The sequence below is a fragment of the Rattus norvegicus genome, chromosome 10 (assembly GCF_021556685.1).
Source record: "Rattus norvegicus strain SHRSP/BbbUtx chromosome 10, alternate assembly SHRSP_T2T, whole genome shotgun sequence".
Classification (NCBI taxonomy): domain Eukaryota; kingdom Metazoa; phylum Chordata; class Mammalia; order Rodentia; family Muridae; genus Rattus; species Rattus norvegicus.
In genome coordinates this window covers 53486945-53513070 of record NC_141543.1, presented here as the reverse complement: position 1 = coordinate 53513070, position 26126 = coordinate 53486945, and the positions used below count along the sequence as shown (strand labels likewise).

Sequence of the window (26126 nt, the reverse complement as noted above, 5' to 3'; positions counted from 1 at the left end):
TGTGATAGGGATATAAAGTAAAAAAATAAAAAATAAATAAGCGAGGCAAGTGCTGGATCCTGCATAGTCCAAAAGGTAAATCTACGCCAGTTTAGAATTTCAGACTCAAAAACAATATGGTTACCCCAACAGATGCTAATGTGCTTCCCAATCCTCAAGATTCAGATCTTTCTGATCAAATAAAACCTATCTTTAGTAAGGACAGCTCTCCTCATCAGGTGCAGAGACAGATGAGGTAAGGCTGAGAGCAAGCAACCACTTAGTAAACTCCTCCACAGGAAGAAGAGGTCTTTGGAGTTCGCCTTTCTTCCCTAGCTTCACCCTGCTTTAAGATTCTACAGGTGCTCCTGGGGCTGTGTCCCCTTGAGTAACTCAACTGCCACAGGTCAGTCTCCTCAAAGGTGTCGTCACAGCGCCATGACCAAATGGGACCACACATCTAATGCTTTGTAAATGGCAGTTTTATATAAATATAAAGTTATACACCTGACAAGCTACACTCTAATAAAGACCCTGATTTAATAAAGAAGACATTTAAAATGTGCCAACAATAGACAAATGTATTTACAACATAATCTAAAGATTCCAACAAAATTTTCAGTAGCTACAAAAGAATTCAGCTGCCTATAATAGTTCACATTTGGTTTAGTCTATAGTATATCACTGTCTTAGGAAATAACCTTAATACAAATGTAATTTATAATATCCCCTTTATAACAAGAAAAAAATAAATTCATACAGTATTTTATAGGCATTTATTATGCCAAGTACTTAAGCAATTACTCTCATTATTACATAAGAATAATATTCTTATTAAAAGGTAATCTTTCCAGAGTGATCTATGGCCACAAAAGACACAGCAACAGCGGCCTGTCCATCCACCACAGCTACAAAGATCCATTTATATCAAACAGCTCGAGTGAATGACTTACTACTAAGAAAAAACAAAATTTTAGAAATCAGTTAACACTAGTACCCAAATTTAGCTTTTACTTGCTTATACAAGTCTAAGATAAGGAATTTTACCATAAAGAACACATTGAAATTAATAACTGTTTCTAATTCATACATAAACCAACACGTTGACCCTTATCACCGAATCAAAACTTACCTCGAAAAACAACACACAGGAATACTATGCAAACACAGATATCTGAGACGGACTGAACGCCCTTCCTACGGTCTATGGATCAAATATAATGCTCCATTCATGTGTGCAAAGAGCACACAGATTTGGGACACGTTGCTGTCACAGGACTGTCTATACAGACATACACCAAGCACACTCTGACACTGTTTCCAGCCCCGTGTGGTTTCCTTCTTTTAAATAAGCTTCTAAGTAACAAAATAAACACAACATCCCACCCTGCAACAGACTGAGTTCTAAACACCAAGATCTTCTCCATCGCTCCCAGAGTCCATGGCCCAGTCTTTGTCTTTACTCATGAAGTCTGACCATCTCCAGCGTTCTGCAACAGAGAAGAAACGACTTCTTAACCTCGACATTATTTCACTTCGAGTACCATGGGGCTCACAGCTCCAGACCAAGGGAAACTGCATCATCACTGGGCCAGCTCTTTTATTACATTATTTCAACACCTTATTATTATAATTGTCATGCTTAAGAAGTAGACACAATGTAGAAGAAAACCTGTGGATTCCATCGTCCACTCAGATGTCCAGCTTGTCATATTAAGTAAAGTGTTGCCAGATTTCATGAGATAAAAGATTAGTAATATAGCAGCCCCAAGGTTCAATAGCCAAGTCCCACCCAACTAAAATCCACCACAGCCGTATGTGCTGACACACACCTCTAATCCCAGCACTCGGGAAGCAGAAGCAGGTGGATCTCTGTGAGGTTCAAGGCCAGCCTGGTCTACATAGCAAGGCCTAGGCCATCCAAGCATACATAGTGTAACAACGTCTCAAAAAAACAAACAAACAAAAAGAAAATCGCACAATACTAAAGCACACACAACAAATGGACCGTTAGCCAGGTAGAAACCCCACAGTGAAAATCACGCCGTGTCCCTCTAAGATGGCTCAGCATGTAAAGGGGCCTTGTACCACCCCAAACTGGACGATCCAAGCTTGACCTCCATGACCCACATGGGAGAAAGCGAGAACTGAAGTTGTCCTCTGACCTTCACACGCATGCTCTTACACACACATGACCACACACATACCCCCTATATGTGTATATATGTATATGTATAGACACTTATATTTCCATATGTGTCTATACATACATATACACATATACATCAATAAACAAGTGTAATTTTAAAAGACTATTTCTTCTCCCTACTTCTTATCATCTATAACAAGAAACTGGGCAGTGAAATGAAGAAAAGAATAACTCAGAGCACAGATGGTCATCAGGCTCTGCACTCCTGAGCAAGGCCCTTCACCTCTCAAGAATTTTGTTACTCAGTGTAATGTTCGGACATCAATTTATTAGAAATGCTAACCATGACACCATGCCCACATCAGCTGAATAAGAAGCCTCAGCGGTGGAATCTGAGATTCACTGTCCTTCCTGACACTACACTACACTAAACCTCACTGAGGGTATTCACATAAAGCCCTAGTAGATTTCCCTAAGACATTTAACCAAACTTGTGACCATAACTACTTCATTATTCTACGGAAAGCCTTAATTTCAACTATCATATAGAAGAAATAAACTTTGTGGGGGCTAGAAAGATGACTTAATGGTTTAAAACACTGGCTGCTCTTACAGAGGACCAGGGTTCAATTCCTAGCACTCACATGGTCGTTCACAACCATCTATAGCTCTAGTCTCAGAGGATTCTTCTGGATGCCCCCACCTAGCTTCTGTGGACACCAGGCATGAATGTAGTATACAGACATGCCAGGTAGAACACTCATACACACCCAAAATAATAAATAAATAAATAAATAAATAAATAAATAAACAAACAAACCAACCAACCTTGTATTCTGAGTAAGGGGAAAAATTACTTTAAAGCAACACTAATGATAAGGTCTTTTTAATTTATTTGTGCTTATAAACCCTGAAACCATGCAATACACATTCTTCAAGACCTTTCATTTAAAACAACCATCATTAATGAAAAGCAGTTGACCTTGTGATAATCTATGAAAATGATTAATTTCAATGATAGTTTATTTCTCTTGGCTTCAAAATAATTTTAAGAACTAATGATACATTTCTGGACTGTCCTAAAAGCCTCCAAAGAGCAAGCAAAATATCTCTGCCGTTAACTCACGCTGAAACAATTATGAAACTTAAAGAGCTACAAAGCATTTGGTGGCTGGAGGGATAGCTCAGCAGTTAAGAGTACGAGTCACTCTTCTAGAGGACACAGTGTTTGATTCCCAGCTCACAGCTGTCTGCAATGCCAGTCCCGGGGCATCCAATCAGTGCTGTCTTCTAGCGCATGGGTACTGAGCACATGTGGTTTACAGACATACAGGCAAAACACCCATACGTTAAAAATGATTTAAAGCAACCATTTGAGAAAAAGTAAAACTCTACAAGAGTCAGACATTATTCTATCAGTCATAGAGGGCATCTAGAGAACACCTACTTGTCTTAGAAACTGCTTTCCAAGATAGGACGTAGCCATGCTGGTTAAGTTCTTCTTGCTGCCCACTTTACACCGGACATAACCATATAGGTTGGCACCTTGCAGCACCACACCCATGATCACCACAGCCTAGGAGAGGGGAAACAGGCAATGGTTACTAGCCCAAACCGAGTTTTCTCTACACTGTTCAATGAGGCCAGGTGGACTGTGGTGATAAAAGGAAATGCTGCAGGTCAGAGGTTGAACCCATGAGACTCCTCAGCCTGCAGAAGACACCTCACTGATGCTACTCTGTGGAGGCACCAACCCTTCAGCAGGAGTCATCATTCTCACTCATACTTGTAGCTACATTTCTGTTGCTGTGATAAAACACAATAGCCAAGACAACAGACAGAAGCAAGCGTTTATTCTGGCTTATGGTTTCAGAGGGTTGGAGCTGGCAATGGCGAGGCGGGAGCTCAGGCAGGCATGGCCACTGTAGCACATGCTGAGGGCTCACATCCCAAAACACAAGCTTAAAGCCTCACCCTACTCCCAGTTTGCTCTCCAAGCCTGTACCCAGTGACACACTTGTTCCAGAAAGGCCACACACAACTCTGAAGCCTTGACAAACAGTGCCACCAACTGGAGACCATGTGTTCTAAATGCCTGAACTATAGGGAACACCTCACTCCTGTGATCCGTGCTTCGAGGCAGAGCCTGGGGCTCACTGGAGAAAGAACAAAGCAGCCATCTGAGGTTGTGCTCTGTCCTCCACAAGGCACATATGCACACACACCTGCGCTCGCTGCCTTCACACAAACACAGGAACACATGCACACCATGAACAGATGAAGATCAGACTCAGAAAGTACTTTAGAGGGTGCCTGTTCTCAGTCATAACAACATAACACAGATGGAAGAAAGACGGGGACAGAGGAGTGAGTCTTCTCATCCACATAGTCTTTAAGTGATCTCAACCTGTGGGTTTCAACCCTTTTATGGGCTGCATATCAGATATTTACTTTATGATTCATAACAGCAGCAAAATTCTGGTTATGAAGTAGCAATGGAAATAATTTTAAAGTTGGCACTGGGGAGGTTGAGAACCACTGCTCTAAGTCAGTAAAAACAACCAAGTTTAGTACTCGGAAGGATAAAGAAAAGTACTATTCCTAACTTAAAACCACTACAACTCACAACCCACAAGTGAGCAACCATTAATGCTGTCTCCACTACACTGCAGAAAATCCACAAACACTGAAGACACGGCCTAACTGTGAAGGATCAGAGGCAAACACATAGAGATGATTACAGCGTAAAAATGAACAAAACCCCCACGGCGTAAGAGGAAAATAGGAATGTACACACACAACACCAAGTTTCCCAGCACAACAGGGACAGGAGATACTAACGCATGGGGAGCAGGAATCTAGTCAGGGCCACAATGCATGAAACCTGTGCATGTCAAATGCAGCAAACTCAACTATTACAGAGACGAGACTCAGTCTGTCTCAGGTGACAGACTGCGAGGTTCAAACACAGCAGATAGTGTTTCTGTCTCATATGCTCTTCACATCCTCCTACGTCCAGAAGAGAAGAACCCAGTGTCCACTCCCTTGACCACAGTGAGTGGCAGCAACAGTGAACTCAGCCAGTGAGCTGGATACCCCAGGGGTTGCCCTGACCCAATCGCTGTGAGGCCAGCACAGAACTGACAGTTGTTCTAAGCTCCTGAGGTCTGGAGTGATCTAGTAACCAAAATAAGTAAGCAGAAGAGGTTAGCAACCAGCTTCCTTAAAAGACCACAACAACCACTGATACCTGGGAAGCTGGCGTGTGGCTGTGCCCCATACTCAGGGGAAAGCAGGTGAGGCCTGGAATTCAGATAGGAGACACAGCTGTCCAATCAGGCTGATACTCACCAGCCACTTCACTCTGAAGGAAAAGAGGGCACTAAAGGCAAAGATCACCCACAGGACTGGGCAGGCGATGAGTCCTAACCAAAAGATTCTCGACTCGGCCTCGGAAATGGTTTTGCTGTCTTGAGGAGTTGACTAGAAAAGCAAACAATAAGGCATCATTTCAACCACTGATGTCAGATTTATCAGTACAAGTCACTTTAAACAGAAAACACATTGCACTTAAATTCAAAGTTTAATAGAGGTGATCTAAGTCCCAAGTTAGAACTAAATGCACAGATTAGTGGCTCTGCCACCAAACCACCCTAATAAATGAATTATTACACTTTGCTTTGGCTCAATAACTTTGCATGTTTAGGACAGAATAGGAAGCCATGGCCTTTCACAGCATGAACTCAATTCTTCTTGCATTAGTGCTGTTCATTCATGAGAAAGGTCAGAGCTAAGGAAATCCTTTCTAGGTGAGAGTTACGGAAATCAAAGAGTCATCTCGGAGACTCCATGTTCCAGCAAAACCCAGGAATTGATGAGGGAAATGAGTTATTTCCTAGGCAGATTTGATGTCAGGAATATAAGCTCACTGAGTACAACGTTGCTCTCTGAGAAGTATTACTTGGACAGGTTCTTCCAAGCAGAGGGCAAACAATTTAACTGGTAGTATTGCCAAGATTCTTATCCTCTTATCTCCAAAAAAAATATTCCACAAAAAGGGAATGTTCACTATTAGGAAGCAGGGTGATCCAAAGCAAACAGGTTCCCCACAGTTACGAGGGCACCGGCTTACAGAATAGACCAACCACTCTGACCCTGTACCCAGCTGCAATCTTCTCCCTGACAAATAGGAAATGGCCATGGGGACAAAGACAGAAAAAGATGATGGAGGAAGTGTCTGCTGAACACAGAAAGATCCAAGGTGATGCCCAGCAAGACGACAAAGCTGGGGACACCAGGAAGACTCATGTACAGGCCAGCGGGCAGTTTGCCCTGCTCTCAGGAGCCTGGCCTGTGTCTGACTTGTTTCCAGACAGAAGCAGCAAAAGCACTGGGCTTTGGTAGCTCCCTGACTTCGTACTAACAGGGTAAGTGATATGCACAGTGCCTCAGCCTTGACTCCTCCACCCTGCGGTGCCCAGAAGGAACCTGCACACACTTTATTAATTACCTTTCTGGACTCAAACACCCAGTGGCTCTTTCCATCCTCGTCGATATGATTCCACCAACGTAGGCCGACCATTAGTCTACCGGTGACATTCTGGGAAAGATTAATATGAACACACATTTTTTAAATGATTATTTAAAGCAATATAAATCCCATCTTAGTGTACTATTTCACAAAATTCTCCAGTTCTCCCCAGAATAACCAGTTAACCCCTACATTCCAGGCCTGACAAAAGACTAATCAAAAATGGCCATGTCAAGATCAGGGTGCATGCTGCTTCTAGGATAAGCAACGAGCATACCCAGAGCAGCACCCTTTCTTTACCCTAAGAGGAAATGCCTGTCCTTCCTCCACACCCTAATTCCTTCCTAGGTCTTCCCTTCCTTCTTTCTAGTTTTAATTTTAAGATGGATTCTCTCTTAGTTAGGAATCACCATCCTGTGATGAAACACCATGATTTAAGCAGCTTGGAGAAGAAAGGGTTTATTCTGCTTACACTTCCAGGTCATAGTTCATTATCGCAGGTAGTCAGGGCAGGAACTCAGCAGGGCAGGAACCTGGCAGCAGGAACTGATGCAGAGGCCATAAAGGGATGCTATCTACTGCCTTGCTCCTCATGGCTTGTTCAGCCTGCTTTCTTAAAGAGCCCTGAACTATCTGCCCAGGGAAGGCAACATCTATAATGGGTTGGATCCTCACTAATAAATTACTAATTACGAAAATGCCCTACAGGCTTGCCAACAGCCCAACATTTTAGAGGCATGTTCTCAACTGAGGTTCCCTTCCCTCTGATAACTCCAGCTTGTATCACATTGACATAAAATTAGCCAGTACAGGGTCTCATATCATAGCCATAGCTGACCTAGAACTCACTATGTAGACCATGCTAGCCTTGAGTTTGTGGTCCTGCTCCTGCCTCCCAAGTGCTAAGATTACATACAGCACATGCCCATCCTAGGCCCTCACTCTTCTCATCTTAAAGTGCCAAGTTTCTTTAGGTTTGAATTGGTCTGATGTTATCTAATGTCCCTGTTTCAGTTGAATCTTTTCAGTCAGAGTTTGATTTTGACTCAATCTCAGAATTCTTATCTTCAGAATGGGATTTTAACCAATATTTATTTCCTTAAGAGAATAGTTTTTACTACTGAAACAAATGTGGCCTTACTTCCAACCCCATTTGTAAGCATCAAAAATACTTCAGACACTGAAAAATATCCTATGGAGGCAAACTTGACCCTGGCTGTGATGACTGTGCCCAAGTCCCAAGTACCCGAGCTTTTAAAAGACAAAAAAGGACACGTCTTAAACATCTGCAAACTAGACTGGAATTTTACATAGAAGCTATACCCAGAACATTCATAAATAGCATCGGAATAAAATACGTAGATGCTGCAGCTGCTAGTGATGTTCTGAGCACCACGACCCAGCGGTGACCAGGTGATCAGGGGCACCTGGCAGTTTGACACATGTAAGGTCTAAAGTAATAGACGTCTTAACGTCAATTCACAACGCTGTCCTGTTCCTTTCGATTTATTCGTTATTTCAATTTATATTAAATACAATTTTAAAATAAAAACACAACCTACCTTCACTGCCCAAAAGTCACATGACAGCAGCAGGATGATTGTCACCATGCAGGCAATAAAGCTGCTGCTGAGCAGCTCGCAGAGGAGATAGACCACCACCGCGCTGACTCGGAAGAACAGGTGGAAGAAGGACGCCACCGGGTGTCTAAAGGCCAAGGCACAGTAGCGCGGTTACATTTCACTGCAAGGGCTAGCAGGCCCACGACCGTGAGATGAGGGGAGGAGAAAGCAAATAGCTTACCCTCTCCTAAGTCCCCACCACTAATAGGTTCTACTGTCACGAGAAAATACATTACACGAGCTGACTCTGACACCCTGTTGAGTATAAACTATCAAAGCACCTAACCGGACCCTACCAGCTTAGATTATCCAATCACATCACAAGAGCCCCCGAGTGAGAAACTGCTTCAAGCATTAAGACAAAGTCACCATACAGTTTTTCCTTTTCCTCCTTTGTGACAAATAAAGTCTCCCTAGGTAGCTCAGGCTGCCCCCGTTTTCATACTCTTCCTGTCCCGCACCTCCAGGAGTTCATGCATGCATTTTTTTTTGTAAATTAAATGTATTTAATATATCCATCTGTATGACCATCGGCCACAATCAATTTAACAATATTATATTACTCCTAAAAGCAAATCTATCCCCACTGGCAATCATTCCTCCTTTCTTCCCAACCACCTCAGCCCTAAACAACCAATCATCTTCTGTCTCTACAGATTCATCCATTACGGCCACTCCGTGTAAGTAAAATCATGCAATATTTTGTCTCCTGTGACCACCACCTTCACTTAGCAGTGTTTTCAAGATTCAAGTAGAATGTTTACTTAAGTTAATTTCTTTACAGGAAATACATTTAGATGTACATGTAATCTTGTGCTACTTATACAAGACATAATTCTGAAATTTATAAAAAAAATCAAAATGTATTTACAAAAATTATAGCCTCCTTATTTTTGTGATTTTTGTCTTTTTTTTTTTAAGCTGAGAATTGAACACAGACCTTGAGATCTACCACTGAGCTAAACCCCATCCCCTGTAGAAATCACATAAAGAAATGGCGCACTCTCAGAAAACAGCAGCCAGCCAGCCTAGCCAAGGCTACATAGTGGGGCTGTGTCAAAACAAAACAAAACAAAACAAAAATAAAAAATACAAAAAAAAAAAAGTCAACACAAATCCCATCTGCAAGCACCAGTATTTGGCAGAATAGACGATAACATAACTCCAACTCAACCTTGTACCTGATTCTGGATTTTCTTGGTCTACTGGTTGTCTCCTCTTCTGCATCAAACAGTGAGACATCTTCAGTGTCGTCATTACTGTCCTGTTTGGAAATTAAATATCTATGATAAAAATGAAATTCGGTGCTTGGATGCCTACTACATACAAGCCTACACGATCCTCAAAATGGAAGGTGAAACCATGAGTTACAAGTACCAGGAATTCACAGCATAAGAAAAAAGGCACCTACAGATCTTCTACCCCAACTCCAGTCATCTGAAGAAAACCCCATGAGAATCTAAAAATCCATTAACCCCAGCCTGAGCCCTGAAAGAACAAAGGGGAGCAAATGGTGCTCCCCAATACCGACGTCTATTGTGGGCTACTCTCTCCCAAGTCAGAGAAAAACTGAAGCTATTGAGGACACACTTAAAGGGCTTTGGGCTCCTTCACAAAACCATGTGACTGCATCCTGTTTCCAAGACTCCTCGAAAGGCTTTCTCTTATCATCTGAGGCTAAATAGCCACCACCATGCCTCTAGGACTTATGCCATCATTTTCTTCCTATTATTTCAAGTAGCTTTCTAATACATAAAACCTCTCACACCAGAGCGATGATCCTGGAAGAGGGATAAAGTGCTCCCAGGAGGATCCCAGCACCTGAAGAATGACTCCTAAAAGACTGCTGGATAACATCCTTCTGCGAACTCCTAAGAACAGATCGGGAAGTAGAGTGAATAAATAAAGTAGAGGGGGAAAAAACATGAAAGGTACAGAACAGCAGGGAACGGAGAAGAACTTCCAACTAGAACTGAGGAGACAGAATTCCACAAATGCACACGGGTTTCAAGAACAATGAACAGGGTGACACCCGAGATGTCATGTGGGGAGTTCTTATTTTTTTAAGGTAATAGAAAGTACAAGTGTGTGGTCCCTTGTGCCTGTAATCCCAGCACTTGAAAGGCTGAGTCAAAACGGTTATAATCAGTTGGATACAGGCGGGGGTAAAAAAATAGAAGAAATTAAAGCCCGTCTTTGAGCCGAAACCAACAAGCATTTCCAAAGCGGGGAAATGGAAGGCGACCAACAGCACAACTCGCGAACGTTTCCCAGTGAGCAACCGGAAGTGAGGAATGGTAAAACTAAAATCAGCTGCGACCCAACAATGGAACTCCTGGGTGATTAGGAGCCTTAGATGCAGGGAGGGGCTGCTTCTTGGTAATAGGAAAGAAAATTATCAGACCGAAAAAAAAAAAAAAAAGAGGAATAGATGGTTAAGCCAGCACAGAAGTTTTAACCCACAGGTTGCCTGGGGGAAGGAAGGTAAAGACTACAAAAATGTCAAATGCCCAGCAGGTGGAAGGGTTTAACTCATGGTCACAGACTTAAGTGTAGAACAGGTGGCCTCTGGTTGTCTTTCCCCAGCCTCCTTCGATCTAAGTGCACCTTCGGAGAGCTGAGTTGAAACCACCAATGGATTTTCTCCACATTTCCACAAAGTAGACTTTTTTTTAATCACAAATTCTGGTTGGCCCATCCTCAGACACTTGATATATCACCATGTCTTTGTTCTTATGATCTGAAAATATGTTGTTACCCAACTTAACTTCTTTCTCCCCACCAATCCTGCTCTTTGCAGATTCCTTCTCCTCGAACACCCCAACCTAACAATGCAGGACAAGAAACCTGTTCACAGTAAAGTTTTAAAGATAAGAAAATATATTACGTGTACTAATCTCTAGCCGAAAGCCAGTTGGCTACACCGATCCCTACAGATGGAAACGTGATAACCATCGTGATTCTCTGGGTACAGCATGGTAACAGCTACTATTCAGAACCCAAGGCTCTAGCAATCTCTCCCTACAGGACCGCCCTGCCCTTTAATGTCAGGGTCCATTCCCCTCATCAGGGTCCATTCCCCTCATCCGGGTAGGCGTGAGGAGACCGGTTACTCCGACTTCACACCCTGAGATCCCTGCAGTCTGTGTGCTCCACTACCGCTGACGACCCGCCTCCATAGAGCAAAAGTCCCCTGTGCCTCCTGGGTCACCGGTGCACCCTATCCCTCAGAGCCCACAAACCCTCTAGGTACAACTTGCCCGGGCCAGCCCCGTTCTCAGCCATCTGACCTTCTACAGCTCAGTAGTGGGCGGGCACACGGACCCAAAAGCCTCGAGGGGCTGAGCAAGACCCCCGATCCCAACTCAAGCACCAGCACCGGCTCCCGGCGCCCGGACGTCAACCCTCACCTGCGACAACATGACGGACCAGGTGCCAACCCGCCCCCCACTTCCGGGAGCCACGACAGCGCAGCTGCAACGCGTTCCGGTTCTACTATCAACGTCACGAACACACCAGGAAGCCACTTCGTGGGAGGGAGCAACTCCCAGGACCAGCAGGCGATAGGCGGATCTATACCGTGAGGGCGGGGCTCCATAGTAGGCGGGGCAGGAAGAGCGGGTCCACGCGCAATAGGAGGCGGGGTATGTGGGCGGGGCCAAGCCACAGAGTCTCTGAGGCCGAGGTGGGCGGAGCAAGCGTGAGCTAGGGGTAGGGGCTGCACCTCCAGACTGAAGCAAAATGCTTGGGAATGAGTTGTCTAACTTAGTGGTTTCTAAAGGGAAGTTTCTTAGGTTATGAATGGAAAATGGTTTTTGCTACCGGTGAAGTACAAACTGTGAGTCACTGCCACCAGCGGAGATGTCCTGAGAGAGGCGGGGCTTTATTCTGTAATTTAACCTTGTATTGTATTTGAGTATAGTCTTACTTTTGCGATTTAAAATTTAAAGATACTTGAGAAATAAATATGTCCTTGGGAAGGAATTAAAGAAAAACGAGTAAGAAAAAGACAAGAGGACTAGCGTAAGCAGTGGGGTTACTGCTGTAAAGGACATAACCTCAGGTTAAAAACAGAGGCCAGTACTGTGCATCTGCCCTATGTACCAATTATATCGCCTTCCTCAGCTGTAAAGTGGGAAGGACCGCGATGGCTTTATGGAGCATTTAGTAAAGCGGTATGCATTGGTTTTATTACTGTTTTAAGTTACCTGCTGATGGTGTGATCTTGCCTGGACCTAAAATTTGAAGAATTTAAAGCCATCTTTATAACTGTAATGAAAGTAATATTCTGTTTGCCCAACTATGTCAGACCATTGGAAGACACATGTAGTGTCTCTCCCACCTTTTCTTAACTGAAGGGACTCTATTCAAGGAACCCCGGGTTTTATCTGGTTCTTTGCCAGCACTATGTCAAACCCAGTGTCACAATAATGAGGAAATGTCAACCTAATCCCCAAGAAGGAGAAAACTGGCAAGGTAATTGTGCATCTTCATGTGAAGGTGGACAGATGACCTATGTCCTAACCTGCTTGGATGTTTTTGGTGACATACCCTGTATTGTGGGGTTGTGTGGATTTTTTTTTTTTTTTGGTTGTTCTCACTTTTTATCTGAATGCAATTTGAATTCATTGCCATATTTTAGAATTTAGAGCATCTGTCAAGAAAGTAAACTTCCCACTTGTTAGGGGGATTTTTGTCTTCCTTTTTGGAGGGTTGGTGGAGGTGTTTCTTTGCTTGCTTTTGAAATACGGTAGTGCCTCCTAGTACCAACTGACTAGATGCTTAGCCTTCCTGCCTTACCCTCCCAAGGGCTGATGGAAAAGTCTGCCTGGTGTAGCCTCTATGTAGAGACTATACTGTTTGTTCAGGTCCTAAGTCCTTCAGTGACTCATATTCACCAGTGAGCGGGTGAGCTACTCTTTTCAAAGTTACCTACCGTGCCCCTGACACCACCCCCTGAATATTTGAATTGGAGCTTCAATAATTATTAGTGGCCCTTTTTGCAGAAAATGCACCTCGTTTTCTTCTGATGGATGGAGCATGTTCTGACCAATAAAATTGCATACAGTGTTCTAAATACGAGTCTGCCTATTGAACTCCCCACATTCTTTACCAAAGTGAGGGTTTTTTTGGAGGGGGTGGGGAGGGGTCTCTGCACAAATACCTGGACACTTTTATGTATTACCCTGATAGCCACCATTAAAAATTTTCTGGAAGCAACCCTAACCCTAAATTGGTAATGATGAGTGGCATCTAACTGCCAATGGCCACCTCTTCGGGTGTCAGTGACCTCGCCTACACCTCACTAAGTGGAATGCAGGCAGGTGGCACTCTCTCGAGGTCTCCCGCTGTCTTTGTGTAATCCTACCCACTCTTTGATCCATAGAAAGGATCCTATAAATTGCCAATGGAATGTCAGAAAGAAAAGAAAGGTCTAGACACCCACGCTCACTTGGTTTTCTCTTTGTTGTAATGCTGCTGTACATTCCCAAGCCTGGTTTAGATAAACACATTTTGTCCAAGTTCAGGGGCCGCTGTTTTCCCTTCCTTCAGGAAATGATCTATGGGCAGACCTTTGATCTTACGGATCCACGCAGCTTTGCTGGCTTTTCCTGGGTCGACCTCTTTAGTGGATACACTGGCTTCATATTCTTTTATCTTGGCCTCTGCAAATTCTTTCTCCTCCTTCACCGTCAACAGCATGAACCCGGTGTTCATTCTAAGAGGGTTAAGGGTTGTGTAGAAACGAGGCCGTTCTTTCTTGAGAGACAGGGTAGTTGTGCCTCCTCGAGGAGCGAGCATTCGATTTGGTTTAATGACCTGCAAGCTGGTCAGGGGGCCTGCACGGCCATCGATTGAACTGGTCAAGTGCTCATCGCCCCTTAAGCTGTCGGAGACTTTGGGACGGATAAGACTGGGCTGGGGGATACTGGCCTGGACCCTGGGACTGTGCAAGGACTTTTTCAAGTCGGGCTGAAGTTTCCGGATTTCAAGGGGAATGTTGGTTTGTTTCACATCTGTAAGAAGATTGCTGGATCGAAGCTGATCGACTGCATGTTGAACTGATTTTCCTTTGAAAGTTAGGACTTTCCTCTGATAGGGGATTGAAAGTCCCCAGGCATCAATGACTTGAATTCTGGGCCTATGGGGATAGGCAAACTCTTCAGAGTTATGGGCCTGTAAGGCGTTGAGAGTCAGAAGGAATCTGTCAGGTGTTATAGGGACCTTCCCGGACTTTTGCAGTGGATAACTGGCTTCGCTTCCAGGATTTTCCACATCATCTGCTCATTCAAAGACAAAATTCAAAAAGCATGTCAGCATTCTGTGGAGAGGAGGGACCATCTGTACATAAAACCTTAAGCCATTCTAACTGCGAGGCACACTGAGGTCTTGTTGCCCAAAAGGCATGCCGTCAGACATCCTGGCTGAAAGCAGAAAAGGTGACTGCAGAGAGGGCTTGTTCTCAACAACTATACTCGTTGTTGAGAGTGTCATAGTTGAAGGAAGCCTATGTGATTCCAGTGTCCCACGCACGTTCAGATTTCCCTGTGAGGATGACTCTCACGCCTCATTCATAACTTGCATGAAACATGTCTTGCAGATTTATAGCCTACCTAAATTGTCAACATAATCGTACCACGATAGTCAATTCTCATTTGATTAGCCAGCTTTGATTATGTTTCTCAGAACTGGCCTCCATTCTCAGAATGTCACTCCTGCCTAATGCAAACTATCCAAGCGTGGCTAATACTAGACTCCTAAAGAAGAGTCCCCACAACATTTTAAACAATGGTGATGAACCTGAACTATTCTCCAGAACAACAGCATCCTTTCTACCTACCACTTCAAGTCAGGGTACCTGAGACCATTAACAAAGGCGTCTTCTTGGGTAAACTGATTTCTTACGTCACTCACCTTTTGCCCGGGGGGGGGGGGGGGGGGGGAGGGGTGTTTTTTGTTTTTTGTGTTTTTTGTTTTTTGTTTTTTTTGTTTTTTGTTTTTTTTGTTTTTTGTGTTTTGTGTTTTGTGTTTTTTGTTTTTGTTTTTTGTTTTGTTTTTGTTTTTCTGCAGTCCCTCCAGTACCTCACAGAAATGCCAAACAAGGCTCTTGTTTTTGAAAAGTAACTCAGTGAAGACAGAGAAACCAGTTGCCTGGTCTGGAACGTAACAACAATGTTAACCCACAGCACAGTTACCCTCGGCCACTGGGTAGTGTCATGAAAGGGACAACATAGGGAGGGATGACGCTCCAAATGTCCTCCGACCTTTACTTTGCTAATTAAACTGTGTTTTAGAAAAACACGTGAAACAGGGGTTCTTAGGTTGTCAGAATCCTCCCCTCCACCCGCGGCTTTCCAAACTCAAAAAAAAAAAAAAAAAACAAAAAACACAACAACAACAACAAAACAACAACAACAACAACAAAACAACATGGGATTCATTCTTCCTTTACATTGTTCTAGGGATTTTTGTTGTCATTTGGTGTTTCTGGGAGTTTCTGCCTGGGAATCTAGATCTGTAAGTGAATACTCATATGGATCCTCATGGTGCAAATCTTGGTTGTTGTGTAATATCGGTAGTGGTGGGTTGGTTTTAACTGTTTCCCATGGTCCTCTCTGATGGACATTTTACTTGTTAATGATCAACCTGAAGGAAATGCAGACACCGTCTTTATCATCGTGTGAGCAACAGGAGGAACTGGGCCGGCCCCAGGGCTGTTGTGTCTAGCGAGGACACTCATATCACTGGGAGTATAAGGTGAGTCTGTGGTGTTTTTTTAAAGTTCAACCAGGACAATAAACTCTGTAGTTCTTAAATGTACTTTTCCTCTGGCTCGGCAGTTTTATTCCTGGAACCTCACTCTACAGGGACAGCTGTGTGTGCACAAATGTAGGAGGCCCCTGATTGAGGCAGACCACCAACACGTAATTGTTTGACTCATTTAGAAACAAGTCTGTGCAGGGAGTTTGTTTCAAGGGAACATTAATATTAGTCAAAACATATTTTAAAAACATTAGAAATGTTTACCAATAGCTTCCAAAAAAAAAAAATCAGAAGGCATCCTAGCTATAGTGTCTTAACAGCATTTCTTAAAATCCCACCCTTGATACTCTTCCCCATCATCTCTTTACCTCACATACACACATGTACCACACACCACACATATAGAACACACACTCACATCACACACACATACACACACACCATACACATACACACACTTTTCTCTCATCCCTTCCAACCAGCCTGACCTCTCCCTCCTTCAGCTGAGCCCATTAATCCGATAGATGCAGAACAAGAGGGAACAAACAGGTTGGGAGCTGAAGACCAGAAATAGGTGAGAGCCTTAGAAAGGCTTTCACTCCATGGCCGTGAGTTAGTAATGAAACTGATTCCTCTAATGACAGGCCAGTGGGAAACAAGTCTCTGAAGAAAGCATAACCTTACCATGCCCAAAGAAGCAGCAGTTTGGGCTGAAAAACAAAACTGAGAAAGACTGGAAGGGAGGTGAGATCGTAGCTCTTGTTCAAAAGTAAAGCATCACCATTGATCTCCTCTTCAGCTTCTAATTTTGCTTCCAGATTTTCTACGCCATCATCTACACTACTAACATCTCTTCCTGCCATCCCTCTGTGGAGCGTTTGCTTTTCCTTCTTCAAATATGTCTATGAAGGTGATTAGACTAAGATTGAAGAAGAGATCACAGTCATTACATAATGTGATTAGACCTGAGTAGTGGGGATACAGCAATGATTCATCTGGTTTTCACTCAGGATACCGCTGTATGATTCTCGCTGCTGACACTAGTAGTAGCTTGGCTCTAAGGTCTGGATACCATCATAGCTCTGCTTCCACAGACCTTTCTCACAGAATATCAAACTTTGATCATTTTCCAAAACTCTCAGTTTCTCCAGAACTAGCTGGTTACTTGCAGTTTAATAAGCTTAAAGGCCACCTGTTTGGTATTCTCTGTAGATCCTGGATCCAACTTTATGCCACAGAGATAGGTAAAAGGAAGGAGTCTGTCAGCCTTCCTTCTAGGCTTCATCCAACAGGTACCTAGCAACAACCAGCTAGGCCTATCTTGCTCTAAAAATGGCTTGTTTGGCCTCTCTTCACTTCACTCTTCACTCTTCACTCTTCACTCTTTGTTCTCTGATCTCTCTCTCTCTCTCTCTCTCTCTCTCTCTCTCTCTCTCTCTCCTTCCCCTCTCTTTCTCTGTTTCTACTCCCTTCTCAACCCGCCCTTCCTATAGCCCCACATAAACTCTATACTAGACTCGTCTTATGGCTGATACCTCAGTGTGGGGAGGGATGCCTCAGCATGGGCCCACCGAGACACCCCTTCCCACTGCACCATACTGCGCTCTACAAAACCTATCATTGCCTTTCCAAAACATATCACTTGGTGCTGTGACTTGGATGTACAAACTCACAGGTTCACATTTCCCACCACTACATGGACTTGCCAGCCATCAGATCACTAGACCTCTCCATCCAAATGCCCATGAATTGGTAAGCTATCTGACTGGTCAGTGCGAATGGCCACTGGTCCCAAGGAAGGGCTGTTGAGTTGGTAGCCACCCTCTGGCATCCCTGGGGACAGAGGTATCCACAGTCTTCATGACGGGCCCTTCTCACTGACTGTCTTAGGTCCTCTTCCTTGGGTGAGATCTCTCTCCCCTAAAGACAGTTTCTTTCTCTCACAGCTTGAAAATCCTAGGCCTAGGTAAACCATTCTCCCACAGCTCAGCCCCTAGTTTGCGAGTGATGACCTGGTAATCTAGCCTGGCCACTTGCTCACTTGCTCGCCTAGTTATTGTAGTTATGCTCGGACGTTGTAGTAAAATAATAACTTCTACTCTCACTCAATGGGTACGTCTTCGCCACTACTTCCAGACTCCCTACTGAGACACCTCCTGGTCTTAAAGGCTCCCAAAAAACATCACACACTAAATTTGGCCCCAATACCCACCACTTACTTAACGAAGCTTTTGAAAAAAGTTCTTGCCAGCAATCTGGACTATAGAAGGTTTCCTATGCACAGGCTTTTTCCTATCTTTGCTCTAAACCACTTTATTCCTTGATCCAGTTAGCTCCTTTGACTCTGACAGCACTCTCCATATTTTGTTTCAGACCCACCTAACTCACTCTCTCTTTCTCACTCCCTGTCTAGTACCCTACTCTGCCAAACCACAGCTGCCAGTGGGCGGTCTTAAACTTCTATTTCCTGGGAAATTTTTATCTCTGATTTCTTTCCATTCTGGCCCTCGCCAGCTCTCAGCTGTGGCAGGAGAAGGGATCCCACAAGCAGCCAAGCCAAGCACTGCACCAACCTCAGGCCTGCTGCTTGCCGCTCCGACCACGCTGCCTGTACTTTCGCGGCGGCAGAGGTTGCCTATGGTAATGAGGAGAGATCTCCTCACATGCACATAATGTCCTGCTCGCCAGGCAAAACATGTCTGCTTGTCTCTTTGTATGTTCACCTCTCTGATGATATATAGCCATGCTTCTATAGATAAATGCTGTTCCACTCTAAGGTATAACAAACACATGTCTTTACTCCACAGGCGGAACTATAGCTTCAGTGCCATCTTGGATGAAGGCAGTCGCATGACTACCCGCCATCTTTGTTATGGGCAGATTAGGTTTCCTATGGCTTATAATCATTTAGATTAATACTACTTTAAAAATTTACCACAAGGAAAAGGTGAAAAAAACACTGCCTTAAACATATGTTTAGCCTTATTTTTGCTACTGTCATTAAGTTACAAGGTAACTTCGTTGTTTGCTAAATGCAATCTAGAGCAAATAATTAAAAACGGATTGTCTAACTCAGATATGCTTAATAGATACTAGCTCTCAATCTTGTCAGAAATCTGCTAGATATAACATTAAATGTTTAAGCTTACTATAACAGACAGAGACTCCCAAATCCTAATAGTGACACCCCAACCCCCACCCAAGGTCTCCTAGAAGATATGGGCACAGCAACATTGAACTCTTCCTGGTATGATAACCACTGAGAAACACTGCCCCATTGCTATGCCCACTGCCAGGGCATATTGGCTAAGACAAGGTGAGTCATTTCTCCCATATTCCTCTTCCACAGGAGAAAGCCTCTCATCTTCTGGGCCTGACGGCCACGCTGACTCTGCCTGAGATGCGATGGAGACCACAGGGACGTGGGAGAACTATTTAGGTAGTAGATTCTAGACTAACCTCTGTCATTCTAATTAATATATGACATCTAGATCATAATTTATTATTCCAAGATTTCTGGTTACATTGACAGCTAAACTAACTGCAGCTTGACAGCTAGAAAACAGACAACTAGCTTCTTACCCCAAGGTAATCATCCGCCACCACATTAGCTCATTAGCCAATCCGTTAACTAATTAAGACTACCAGATCCCTTACCAGAGACAGGCAGGGTTGCCTTGCTCACAGGCTTCATGATAAACGTACACAAGCTCGATGTAGCCTTTCTCAGATGTGACCTTCTGCTACTTTCTTCTAAACTCAGTTTCCAGTCACTAAATGCTTCATACTTCCTCCCCTTGCTACGCCACTGTTATATTGAGACCTCAAGAGTTTAAAACCTTAACATTAACCAATAGAGTTCTTATAAATTAGCCTAATAAAGCATTCCACTATACAATCCAACTTTCGTAATCAGAAGTTCAAATTTTAAGTTTCCTTTGATGGTCTCTAACTATAAGCGTTTCTCGTGCTAAAGCTGCAGCATCAGCTATCATAGTTACAAATGCAAGTTGCCTTGGCTGTTTCTTAGCTATGGACTTAAGGTGTTTCTCATGCTAAATCTGTATGATCAACTATCCCATTCAAAAGGTCGTCAAATTTTCGAGTTTCCTTTGTCTTTTAAATGTAAACTTAAAATGTTTCTCATTGTGCTAAATTAATATACATTCAGTCTTCTATACACAGGTGGAAAAGCCCCTCTTGCCCCTTCTGCTCCACAAATGGTTTTTGTCTTCCCTAAGCTCAACTCAAAGACCATTCTTGCTGTTAACAAATGTATCGCTTTTGTAAACATATAGGCTCCAGATGGACCAAATAGACTCTATCTAATCTATGTGGCAGCCCATCAATAGCCTAAGCTCCCACCTGTTGCCTATTCCAGAGGGTGGGATTCCTCCCTTATTCCCTGGTTTGGGGACTCCCCTAACCCCAACCACCAAGGCCTAAGGCTTTCAAATGTATGACTAAGAAAAAGTTTTTTCCCAAACCTACTTAACTTTATTTTCTGCCTCTATTTTAGTATATGTGCTGCCGAAGCGAGCACTTCTGCCTCTAATATGTATATATCTTGCCAAGTCCAGGCGTTTACTCAAAATCTACATCCAGAACAGCTCCAGAGAAGCAACCCACAGATGCTCCAGTCTACTCTACAGACGCTTCTGTTGGGCCTGCACCTTCTAATTGCAGATGGTCCCACCCTGGGCAGCAAGGAAACAGCCAAACTCTCCTAGGACTGGACCAACATCCCCATTTTCTTAGGTTTCCCAGAGACATATCACCCCAAAGTCAGCAGGAAGTAGCTAAAGAACCTGCTTCTCCACCTCATTTTTCTTTAGTTTCTCGTTTTTTTTTTTTAAATTAAACCAAAATGAAGGAATGTTAGCATGTCAGCATTCCTTCTAGGTTTCACCCAGCAGTTACCTAGCAACAACCATCTAGGCCTTGCTTGCTATAAAAAGGAGTTTGGTCTCTCTTCACTCTCTCTGACTCTCTTTGCTCTTTGACCTCTCTCTCTCTCTCTCTCTCTCTCTCTCTCTCTCTCTCTCTCTCTCTCTCTCTCTCTCTCCCTTCTCTCTTTCCCTTCCCCCCCCGCCCCCATTTTCACATGTTTCCTGCTGGCCTCTTCTCTCTGTGTCTCTCTCTGTCTCTCTCTCCCCTTTTCCCTTCTTTCTCTGCCTCTACTCCCTTCTCAACACCCCCTTCCTATGCCCCCAAAATAAACTCTGTTCTTACTAGACCCATCTTATGGCTGTACCCTCAGGGGAGGGAGGGATATCTCAACATGGACCTGCTGAGGCAGCCCCTCCCACGGCACCATACCTACTGCACTCTACAACACATATCATTGGCTTTACAAAACATCATAACCCACATGATTTGCTCTTTAGATGTCATAAATAGCATAAACAGTATATGTACCCCCACCTACATAGCTACATACACATGTTATAACTATTATTTTCAGGTACACATCTTCTCTCTCAGAAGTGTAAGGACAACACATTCTGTGTATATATTTTTTCTGTGTATAGTAACTTTGGGTTTGTCTCTTGGATATATAATAAATAATAACTTAATTAAATGTCCATAATAATTCTTCCCATCTCTCCCCTTCAACATAACACAACACACACACACACACACACACACACACACACACACACGGGTGTGCACACACATGTGCATGCATGCACCCTGTCCATCCCCCTGGGGATCCCCAAAATCAGACTGATTTAGCTGCTTTACCTGACGATAGGTTCCTGGTTTGCTTCAGGAGAACCCGGGACTTTGAGAACTCCTGTTTAATAGACCCAGAGTCTCTCAGGCTGTGCACCTGAAGGCTAGACTTGGAATGCGTGTCCCCAAGGCTGGTCTCTTCCCTTTCCTCCTCTTTGTCCTTATTCTTCTTTGTCTTGTTTTTGTCTGAGCTGTACTGCCACTTCACATTTTCAAACTGGAACACGAGAATACTGCTGTCCGTGTGGACCACCATCCTGGAAACAAAATGAGAGAGTGCCCACAGAAGGAGCATGGAGGCCACCAGAGCATACATGGCCGTTGGGTCTTATCTGATTCCTAGGCTGAGGGAGCTGTGGCCAGGCAGTGACCACAGGAATGGGCTGGTTCAAGGTGTTGCCAGGAGAAAGTGGAGCATCAAGCAGGGGTGGGTAGTTTTGTAACTGTTTTCTTTATGAATTAATCATGAAAGGGACATGTGTGTTCTGATTGCTCCACTGCTCAGATTGGAATACCTCTTCGGTGGATTTCCAGTTCTGGAGTACCTAATCCAAGTACATAGGATGCCCAAGACAAGTGCTTAGGCACTCTACACACAGATGTCAGGAAATTCACTCTTTTCTGCTTTGGGGCCTCAGTACCTAGACTCAATGTTTCTATTTTTATCCTTGAAATAAAAAGAAAAACTCTCAATGGGGAAGACTCCTCTCCTCTGCTGAGCTTCCACACAAAGCTCTCCACAACTTCCCAGCATCCTCCAGGGTCTCTGGATGTAGTGGAGACCGTTTATAAAGCGTGGTGTGACTTCTACAGCTCTAAGTCTTTGCTCTCATATCACGGGTTTGGAACTCAGGTTCCCACCCCCAGGGCGCCTTCCTTCCCCCACTCATTTCTTTCAATCTGATTTTTTTTTTTTTGGTTCTTTTTTTCGGAGCTGGGGATCGAACCCAGGGCCTTGCGCTTCCTAGGCAAGCGCTCTACCACTGAGCTAAATCCCCAACCCCTGATTTTTTTTTCATTTGTACAAAACTGCTTTCCTCTCTGTCTAGATTCCTAGAACTATAAGAAACTGAAATTCTCTCTCTCTCTCTCTCTCTCTCTCTCTCTCTCTCTCTCTCTCTCTCTCTTTGTGTGTGTGTGTGTGTGTGTGTGTGTGTGTGTGTGTGTGTGTGTGTGTGTTTCCTTCTTAAATGCTGTAATTTTAAGACTTTAACTTATAATGTAAACTCTGGAAAAGTGACTTGTTTGGGCTGGAAATGCTGAAATGGAGTTTGAGGGATCAGGTACCATTAAAGTATAGTCTCTGTCAGGTTTCTTTTCACTCATACTTAAAGGAAATCATTCAAGCTGGGCATTGTGACACACTTAAGAGGAGGGAACACAGCTCTGACTGGGCCCTGATCACTAAGTCTGGGCCAAAGGTCAGTTAGTCCCACAGGAGACTACTTCCCTCTGCCAGGCTGGAAGGAAGCACAGCCTGCTGTGCTCACTGCCAGTAAATCAGAGTCCCCAGAGGAGAAAGGAAAAGGATCACATAGAATTACTCATGCCTCTGCCCTCCACACCTACCTACCACCCACCTGTTGCCCTGATAAAAGAAGGATAGCACAGGGTCACCTCTGGCATCAACTTTTATCACCTTCAGACAGTTCCCATTGAGGAAATTGTAAATTCGGATCTTGCCGTCACCGCAGGCACTGATGACCCGGAGGTAGAGGAGAGACACCTGCAGCACCTCCCTGGAAGGGAAGAGAACAGCAAACAACACCTGCCCTGTGGAAACAGGTTGGGGCACTCGGGTGGTGGGCTTGGGAGGTAGGAGCCAAACCTGACCTTGAGGTAGCGTTTCCCCGTTTTAGAATTCTAGATTTAAATCATGTACCATCAGTTGCAATCCCCATTCACGGTTTAATCACAGGTCATTAAGGACTTTGGTTTTTAAGGGGCAGTTGAGGAGAGATGCCTAATACCTCAGATGGCCATTTATTTATTTGTGCAATTTGATTCTTAGCTACTTATTTATTCTGAGAATTAGTTGTTTTTTTTTTTAATTCCTTTTAGAACCATTTCTTGTATAACCGTCTTATTACGGAAGAAAGACCAGTGTAAGGCTAAGGATGACCATCAGCAGTAGGAGAAGCAGCAGCAGCAACAGCGTTGTTTTGGTTTTTCAAGACAGGGTTTCTCTGTGTAGTACGGCTGTCCTGGAACTCGCTCTGTTGACCAGGCTGGCCTCAAACTCACAAAGATCTATCTGCCTTCTGCCTCCTGAGCGCTGGGATTAAAGGCATAGCACCTCCACTGCCTGGCTCAAGGATTACTTTTATATGAACAGACATCTTAAATGTATATATTCTCTCTTTGTTCTTTAATGAATGACTTTCTGTAGGTTGATGTCATTATGCAGGTGAAGGCAGGTACAGGATAGAACGAGGTCTGTCATTGGACAAGGAGGAAGGATGGGCGGGAGAAAAGGTTTTAGAGAGGGAAGAGACCGGAGTGAGAGGAGAGGGGAGCAGCCAAAAGAACATGGAGGCAGATGTTAAGATTTCTCTCTGCACATTTACAGGTTGTTATAAATATTCTTAAGGGATGGATGTGTACAGGACTTTGTGGGTCTAGATGAGCAAACTATATCTTATCTAGGTGGGTAATTATGTCTTATCAATTGGATCAGAGATTATTGTGTTGTGTGTTCTTTCATGTGGCGATTTAATTGAGTTCAAGAGAGTGTGTGGTGGGGGACACAATGGGCTGCCACAGAATTGGGATGTGTATGTCTGGCATGGTGGCAGTCTGCCTTGGGAGCTAGATAGGTAGAGAGATTGTTGCTGGGCCCAGAGAGTAGCCATCAGCAGTGTGATATTGGATGGAGCTTAGCAGGCGAGACACTTTGTTGACTGAGAGGAAAATATCCCATAGATGCCATGTGGCCCTACAGTGCCAGCACTAGTGTGGGATAAGAGAAACTGGCTTTTTTTTTAAATATACAGCAACAACTTTCATTCCTTCTGACAGTGAACATCCTTAAAGAAAAGTATACCTTAACATGAGACTTGTGTCTTTTTGTGATGGCCAGTAGGGAAAGGAGGAAGCCAGGGAAAACCTCAGACAGATGCCTCCAAAGCAGTCCTTCTCAAATTACAGGGTTTATTCAGTTCTGATCACTACAATGCCTTTTTAATTGATGGCCTTGAAAAGTCGGATTTAATCCCATCAATTTGTTAAATGGCACATGAGAAACAAGCTACCTAGATCTACTCACCTAGATCTGCTATGGTTTGTATATGGGTTGAGTGTGTCCCCAGATGGTTCACATGCTAGAATCTTGGTCTCCAGGGTACCAATGTTGAGAGAAACTTTAAAGAGATGGGGCCTACTAGAAGCTGACTAGAGCATTGGAGGCCCCAGCCCTCACACACGTCTCTGGTTAGTAGTTGAGGAAGACATTGTAAGAAAGCAAGGCCACTTTGTACAATCAGTCCTTTCTGGGTCTCCACTATGTTGAGATGCTACCAGTGGTGCTCTCACCATAGGTGGGACAGACCTCGTCTTCAGCATCCAAAATTGTTAGCTAAAAAAGACTCTTTTCTTTACAACTCACCCAGTTTTGGGTAACTCATTAAAGTAACCAAAAATCACCACATTGTCCAACAAGAAGGAGGAGGAGGAGGAGGAGGAGGAGGAGGAGGAGGAGGAGGAGGAGGAGGAGGAGGAGGAGGAGAGGGGAGGAGGAGGAGAAAATAAAACAGATTTCTCTCCATTTCCTCCCCACTACATGCACATACAAACTTCACCTACACAGTCAGATCCTCTTGGGATCAGCTCATGCTCCACTGAATGTTCAACACATAGCATGGTTCCCTAGCCTGAAGCAGGTCTTAAACTTATTCATTTAAAGATGTTTTCAGAGTATGGCCATTGCTGCAGAAATGTTAAAAGAATGACGTCTACCCTATTTGGCCTTTGGTTGGTCTCAGGCCAGATGAAGACTGTTCAATGCCCTAACATCTATCAAAAAAGAAACACAAAGACCACAGAGAGCAGGTGCAGGCTCAGCATATCTGAAAGGAGCGGAGCCAGTGTGCCTTGGATCCCTCCTTACATGGTAGGGGAAGATATCGAGCTGAGCTTTTATTCAAATGTTTAAACATTCAACCAAGTTTTAGCATTTTGATACCTTAAGCAACCTTAGTCTGCCCGTGCAGTAATCCAACACTGAGAAAATAGAAATTCCCTGTGCAGAAGGGTCTCCCTTACTGTGTCTTTCTTGACTTTGCCTACACTTCCCCCAGGTTCTTGTGACATTTTGGTAATTCAAGCCATACCAGTGTAGCCTATAGTT

The 26126-nt window shown here is 43.9% G+C and overlaps 2 protein-coding genes across 6 annotated transcripts in view; both read right to left on the bottom strand.

Annotated features, from left to right (window-relative positions):
- Nucleotides 1–443: 443 nt before the first annotated feature.
- On the bottom strand, nt 444–11739 carry Tvp23b (trans-golgi network vesicle protein 23 homolog B). Of its 2 annotated transcripts, none has more exon segments than NM_001107568.3 (7): nt 444–1469; nt 3576–3704; nt 5480–5611; nt 6639–6728; nt 8222–8366; nt 9463–9545; nt 11692–11739. In NM_001107568.3, coding segments are annotated over 7 exon segments (618 nt in total). In that variant the 5' UTR covers nt 11704–11739; the 3' UTR covers nt 444–1442.
- Nucleotides 11740–13728: 1989 nt separating this feature from the next.
- Nucleotides 13729–26126, bottom strand: part of Fbxw10 (F-box and WD repeat domain containing 10) — a 38304-nt gene continuing 25906 nt past the window's right edge. For 2 of the 4 annotated variants that reach the window (NM_001416545.1, XM_087571823.1), the window contains 3 exon segments: nt 13729–14562; nt 21791–22038; nt 23362–23520. In NM_001416545.1, coding sequence (NP_001403474.1) covers nt 13781–14562; nt 21791–22038; nt 23362–23520 — 1189 coding nt within the window. In that variant the 3' untranslated portion in view covers nt 13729–13780. 4 annotated transcript variants of the gene reach the window in all.

Coding starts and splice junctions, on each gene's coding strand:
- Tvp23b (XM_087574280.1), bottom strand. CDS start 8,269: ATGGTGACAATCATCCTGCTGCTGTCATGTGACTTTTGGGCAGTGAAG. Junction 6,729..8,221: donor GTGACTTTTGGGCAGTGAAG/GTAGGTTGTGTT, acceptor AATCTTTCCCAG/AATGTCACCGGTAGACTAAT. Junction 5,612..6,638: donor GGGTGTTTGAGTCCAGAAAG/GTAATTAATAAA, acceptor TTGCTTTTCTAG/TCAACTCCTCAAGACAGCAA.